The sequence below is a fragment of the Sorex fumeus genome, unplaced genomic scaffold (genome assembly GCF_029834395.1).
Source record: "Sorex fumeus unplaced genomic scaffold, SorFum_2.1 ptg000064l, whole genome shotgun sequence".
Lineage (NCBI taxonomy): Eukaryota > Metazoa > Chordata > Mammalia > Eulipotyphla > Soricidae > Sorex > Sorex fumeus.
The window spans coordinates 1,374,257-1,381,023 of NW_026606121.1; the positions used below are offsets into that span (position 1 = coordinate 1,374,257).

At 43.7% G+C, this 6,767-nt stretch overlaps 1 protein-coding gene across 1 annotated transcript in view; it reads right to left on the bottom strand.

The window, feature by feature from the left end:
- Positions 1–2,335, bottom strand: part of LOC130036625 (cytochrome P450 3A12-like) — a 31,886-nt gene extending 29,551 nt beyond the window's left edge. The window contains exon 1 of the mRNA XM_056128517.1: positions 2,265–2,335. Within this exon, the coding sequence (XP_055984492.1) occupies positions 2,265–2,335 (71 nt within the window). The remainder of the gene's footprint in view (positions 1–2,264) is intronic.
- Between the last annotated feature and the right edge of the window lie 4,432 nt (positions 2,336–6,767).

The window sequence follows — 6,767 nt, forward strand, 5'->3', positions numbered from 1 at the left end:
ATTAGGGAGAGGCACAGTGGAGTAGGGTGAACCTTTTCTAAGTAAGAAGGAGCAATGTCCTGGGCCCCCCACAAAGCCAGCGTGCCCCAGTGACCTGCAGGATGATGCCTGGGGTAAGGGGTCTGGAGGTTGGCAAGAGCAGGTCCAGCTACAAGCCTCTCTGAGCAGACATGAAGTCTTGAAAGCAGATGAAAAAGAAAAATCCCAAACCCTTCCCTTGGATTCCTTCCTCCTTAAGGTGGGCTGGGACCCCCAGCATGGGGCCAGGTGATTTTAATATGACCCTGCTGGATTCTGGCTCATCCATCTGGGTCTACACTGGTTGAAATTCATAGGCAATAATCACTTGTATCACTTGTCATCCCATTGATCATTGATTTGCTCGAGCGGGTGTCAGTAATGTCTCTATTTGTCCCTGTCGTGTGCTAATGTAGCCCAATGGCATCTGTTCACTCCAGGAACACGAAGTGAGGCCCATTATTATTACTGTTTTTGGCATATTGAATTCGCCATGGATAGCTTGCCAGGCTCTGCTGTGTGGGCAGGATACTCCGGGCAGTTTTCTGGGCTCTCCAAGAAGGATGAGGAATCAGTGGACAATAAGCATTTAAAAAGATATAACATACTATAGAAATGATCCCTGAAAGTACTATGTAGCTGTTAGAAAAGACGAAGTCATGAAATTTACATACAAGCAGTACTACATGGAAAGTATCATGTTAAGCGAAATGACTCAGAAAGAGAGGGATAGACATAGAAAGATTGCATTCATCTGGGGAACATGAAGTAAAAAAATAGGAGACTAACACCCAAGAATGGCTGAGATTAGTACCAGGAATTTTGCTCCATGGCTTGGAGGCCAACCACACAAGCTAGGGGAAAAGGGAGCTCAGACAGAGAAAGGAGCACCAAGTAAAGGGTGTTGGGAGGATTCTCCCAGGATGGTAGAAGCATGCTGAAAGTAGACTATAGACCAAACATGATTGCCACTCATTGCCTCTTTTGCAAACCACAGCACCCAAAAGGAAAGAGAGAACCAAAGGGAATGCCCGGCCACAGAGGCATGGTGGGATGGAGGGTATGGAGGGTGGGAGGGATGCTGGGATCCGTGGTGGTGGGAAATGGGCACTGGTGGAGGGATGGGTATTTGATCATTGTATAATTGAAACCCAAGCACAAAAATTTGAAGTCTACAACTCTACCTCATGGTGTCTCACTAATAAAATTTTTTAAAAAAAAAGATATAACATACAATTCTGAGAAACTCAGTTATATATGTATGTATAAGTAATGCAGAGTGATACAAAATATATTTTACTGTGAGTTGTAATAAAAGTAACTTTGAGGGCCAGAAAAAAATCATACAATGGCCTTGCATGTGGCTGGCCTTGCATGTGGCTGTCCCAAGTTCAATCTTCAATACTACCTACAGTCCTCCAGGCCTTCCAGGAGTAAGCCCTAAAGTGTGGTCCAAAATGCAAACTAAATAAGTTTGAGGGTCACTGTCACTGTCACTGTCCTCCCGTTGTTCATCGATTTGCTCGAACTGGCCCAGTAGCATCTCCAATGGAGACTTCATTGTTACTGTGTTTGGCATATCGAATACATCACGGGGAGCTTGCCAGGCTCTGCCGTGCGGGCGAGATACTCTCGGTAGCTTGCTGGGCTCTCCGAGAGGGGTGGAGGAATCGAACTCGGGTCAGCCATGTTGGCTGCATGCAAGGCAAATGCCCTACCTCTGTGCTATCTCTCTAGCCCAAGTCTGAGGGTGGAAGAGCAAATGCTTCCCATGCAAGAGAACCAATGGGACGCCAGTGATCCAAACCAGGTGGGCCATGTGCAGGGCTCTGGCCCCTGAAATTTTTTTACAGGAATTGGCAAGGTGCCTGATAAAACCTCCTAAATAAAAAATTCTAGAAATAGCAAAGATGGGAGGTTTTCCTCCTCCATCATCAAAATATACTATAAAGCTTTTCAAAATATAGAATAAATATACTATTCAAAACATACTATCAAGCTTTTCAAAATACTATTCAAAATATATGATAAGTCAGATCAGCTCCAAGAGCAAAGGAGGTCACCATGCAAATCAGCCACAGAGACAGAAGTACTGGGGTCCATGGGGTGCAGGTGTTCCACCCCCATTGTCTGCTTAAGCACCTTCCTCTCTGGGAACCTTTATGACCTTCCAATGGGAGAAGGGAAAGACCATCTGATTAGCACCCCATGTCCCAGGTGACAGAGCAGCCCAGTCAGATACTCACAGGTAGAGGAGCACCAGGATGATGGCCAGGAGGAGCCAGGAGCCCATGGAAAAGCTTGGGGTCAGTTCCATGGTGACTCCTAAGCACTGTGCTCTTCAGTTTTCGGGCCCAGCTGAGCAGTTCCTAGTGGCCTCTGCTTCACACGTCCCTCCAGCCTGCAGGGGTCCACCTGCCAGAGTGTTTATCTGCTGAGATAAGGGGTGGGCCTGGGGCTGATCCAGTCACTTTCTCTAACCCTCTGAACTTAGGATGATTTGGTGTTTTGGAAACACTGTAGGGTTATTCAGTGTGGATGAAATTGGAAGCCAAACCAAGGTAAATCCTTCAGGATAACTGATACTTAGCAAACACCAAATATCAGGCTGGGAAAATGAGTGACTAAGGACACGAAACAATTATCCCTTGACCATTGTTTATGGCATTAAGACATGTATCGTGTTCCTTTTTTATTTTATTTTATTTTATTTTTTTGATGCACGCTCTGCATCAAAAGTGGAACAAGTACCAGTCTTAAGTGAGTGGAACAGAATTGGGAGTTCAGAGGCATATCCTCAGCTATATGAACATCTTTTCTTTTCATTCCTTTTTGTTTCGTTTTGCTTTGGTTGAGGGCTATGCCTGACAGTGCTACTGGGCTGCTCCTATCTCTGAGCTAGGGGTCACACTCAGCAGTGCTACAAGGATCATGCAAGAACTAGGCCAAGAACCCAAGTCAAGAAGCTGCAAAGCATGAGCTCAGCCTTTTTGAGCTATTTTTCTGTCCGGGAGAAGGAAGTGATAACAAGCTGGACACGGAGCCTTCTTTATTCTCAGTTCTCTGGACTCATTTCTGAACTTTGGGTTCACCTCTGTGGGGGACCATCAAGGAGCCCCTTCCCCCCTCTTTGCCCTCCTTGTTTCCACATCAGGTGACTTTTAATGAATCAGACAGAGACAATGGCTGGAGCAGCACCTTTGAGATTAGCTTATACAAAGCACCAGTTCCTGGTCTGAGTGTCTTCTTGCTCTCTCTCTCTAGGGGAGTCATCTGTCTCATGAGTTGTCCCATGAGAATCCTGATGGCAGAGAGCAGAGACCTCTGGTCTATGGTCAGAGAGGAACTGAGTCCAGCCAATGATCCTCTTGCCCTTGAGATAGATTGTCCCCAGTCAAGACTTGCTTTACAGTTTTACTATAGCTACATAGTGTATTGTGATGTTGAGAAGAACAGTCTCCTATCTTTGTTATTGTTAGGATTGATTTGGCTATTATGGTGATTTTATTATTCCATGTGAATTTCAAAAAAATTCAAAAAATTTTTCTATGTCTTTAAAAAGTGTCAGAGGTAATTTTTTTATAAGGACTGTGTTGAATCTGTATAATGCTTTTGGCAAGGTTGTCATTTTCACAATACTATTTTCCAGTCTATGAACAAGGAATGTATTTCCATTTTCTCTTGTCCATTTTTATTTCTCTTGCTGGTGATTCATAGTTTTCTCTGTATGATATGGACTGTTTATCTTTGTCAAAGGAGAAGAAGTATAAAGAGGAGCAAAGAAAGCGTCTTCAATCGTGTTATTCAACAATGGTGTTGAGGACACTGATAAGTCACATGTTAAAAAATGAACTCAGACACTTTCTTTTTTTAATTTTTATTAGTGAAACACCATGAGATACAGCTGTAGACTTACAAGTTTTTGTGCTTGGATTTCAGTTATACAATGATCAAGTACCCATCCCTCCACCAGTGCCTATTCTCCACCACCAATGATCCCAGTATCCCTCCCACCCACCCCCATCCACCCATCCCATCCCGCCTCTATGGCAGGGCATTTCCTTTTTTCTCTCTCTCTCCTTTTGGGTGTTGAGGTTTGCAAAAGAGGCATTGAGTGGCAATCATGTTCGGTCCATAGTCTACTTTCAGCATGCATCTCCCATCCTGGGAGGATCCTCCCAACACCCTTTACTTGGCATTCCCTTCTCTATCTGAACTGCCTTTTCCCCTAACATGTGCAGCTGGCCTTCAAGCCATGGGAACTCAGACACTTTATAACACATGAGCCAAAGTCAAATCTAAATGGATTAAAGACCTCAATATAAGACCCAAATTATATTGAGGAGAACTTAGAATACTTCATGACTTTGATTTTAGAGGTATCTTCAATGGTCCAATGCTATTGGCCAATCAAACAGAAGCAAAGTTAAACAAATTAAACAAAAGTCTGTTAGACTTAGAAGTTTCTGCAATGATAAAGAAATGATGACCAGTCCAGCCTTTTTAGAAAACAATATGGATATTCCTCAAAAAACTGGAAAATGAGCTTCCAAATGATCCAGCAATACCACTTCTGGGATATATCCTGGGGATAAAAAAAAAACAGTAGAAATGACATGTGCACTTGGACGTTTATTGCAGCACTGTTCATAATAGTCAGAATCTGGAAATAACCCGAATGTCCGAGAACAGACGACTGGTTAAAGAAACTATGGTACATCTAGTACACCTATACAACAGAATACTATGCAACTGTTAGAAGAGATGAGGTAATGAAATTTGCTTATAAGTGGATGGACATGGATAGTATCGTACTAAGCAAAATGAGCCAGAGAGAGAGGGACAGACAGAGAATGACTGCACTCATTTGTGGAATATAAAATAAGAAAATATGAGACTAACTCCCAAGGACAATAGTGACAGGGGCCAGGTGTATTGCTCCGTGGTTTGGAAGTCTCCCTCATGTGTTGGGGGAGAAGGCAGTTGGGATGGAGAAGGGACCACTAAGTCAATGATGGTTGGAGGTATCACTTGGGATGGTAGATGTGTGCTGAAAGTAGACTAAGGAACAAACATGATGACCTCTCAGTATCTCAGCATTGCATACCAGGATGCTCAAAAGTAGAGAGAGTAAGAAGGAAGATGGCTGCCACTGAGGCAGGGGGTGGGATGGGATGGAGGTCATGGGAGGGATACCAGGGACATTGTTGGTGGAAAATGCGCACTGGTGGAGGGATGGATGTTCAATCATTGTATGACTAAAACTCAATTATGAAACTTTTGCAACTGTATTTCGCCATGATTCAATTAAAAATTAAAATAAATTTTAAAAAAGAAATGACTAGAATAAGAAGAATTCCACACTTCCATCACTCATCTAACAAAGTGTTAATAGCCAAGATATATAAAGCACTGGTTGAACTTGAGAAGAAAAATGCAGCCCCATCAATAAATGAGGGAAGAGATGAGCAGAAACTTCCTTAATGAAGACATATAGAAGCCAAAAGGTATTTGAAAAATGATCTGCATCATAACGTTTAGATTCGGCCTTCTGGAATCTTGAGTTACCATGAATGGTCTTGGTCGACATGATGAACTCAGACAGTCTCTCACCCTGTTCATTCCATTCTAGGCCATGGGTCCCGATGTGGAGTTCTTCAGCTGATCTTCTCGGTCCGATGTTGGCATTAAAATCACCAACAATGATCTTGTAGAAGGTGTGGTCTTCTTTATAGAACTTCTCCAGCTCCATGTAGAACTTCTCAATTTCTCCGTCATCATAATTGGATGTTGGTGCATAGACAACGAAGATAGAAACTGCCGGCAGTGAGCCACATCTATTCAAGTGTAGTTGTCCAATTCGGGTTGTTAGGCATTCGAATGAATCACTGCTCATGGCCAAGTTCATGCTGACAAGGACACCGACACCTCCGATGCCTCTTTTCTCATTCTCGTGCCACCCTCGAGAACATCATGCGACGACTGGAATGAGAAGGAATGGGAGTGAAGATAGACAGTCGGCAACAACAACACCTCTGCTTTGCTGATGACATCGCTCTAATAACACCAAACATTAGCCAAGCAGCACAAATGCTGGCCGCCTTCGACCATGAATGTGGAAATGTCGGACTACAGCTGAATCTCACGAAGACAATGTTTATGAGAAATGGTCTCATTCCTGACATTCCATTCACTCTCAATGGGACAAACATCTCCGAAAGCAACAGTTATGTGTACCTAGGTCGAGAAGTCAACATGACGAATGACCTGGCACCTCAGTTGCTCAGAAGGAAGAGAGCAGCTTGGAATGCTTTCAAGAGTGTCAAAGAAAGAGCTAAGAGAACGAAGAACCTTCGGCACCAGGCACATCTCTTCGGTTCCACTGTTCTTCCTGCATTAACATACGCCTCAGAGACCTGGGCCCTACGAAGACAGGATGAGAACGCTATTTGGGTATCTCAAAGAGGAATCCAAAGAGCTATGCTTGGAGTATCACGTTTCACTCAAATGAGAGAAAGAATCTGGAGTTCCAACCTCTGTCGACGGTCAAGAATCAGGGAAGCTGTCTCGTTTGCCAAGGCGTCGAAAATCAGGTGGGCTAGACACATAATGAGATTTAGAGATGTAATGAGATTTGGACTAGAGCCATTACCAACTGGATTGCACGGAACGTCAAAAGACCGCATGGCTGCCCACCTACCAGATGGTCAGACTTCTTCGTCAAGACTTTGAACGATCGGTTTGAGGCT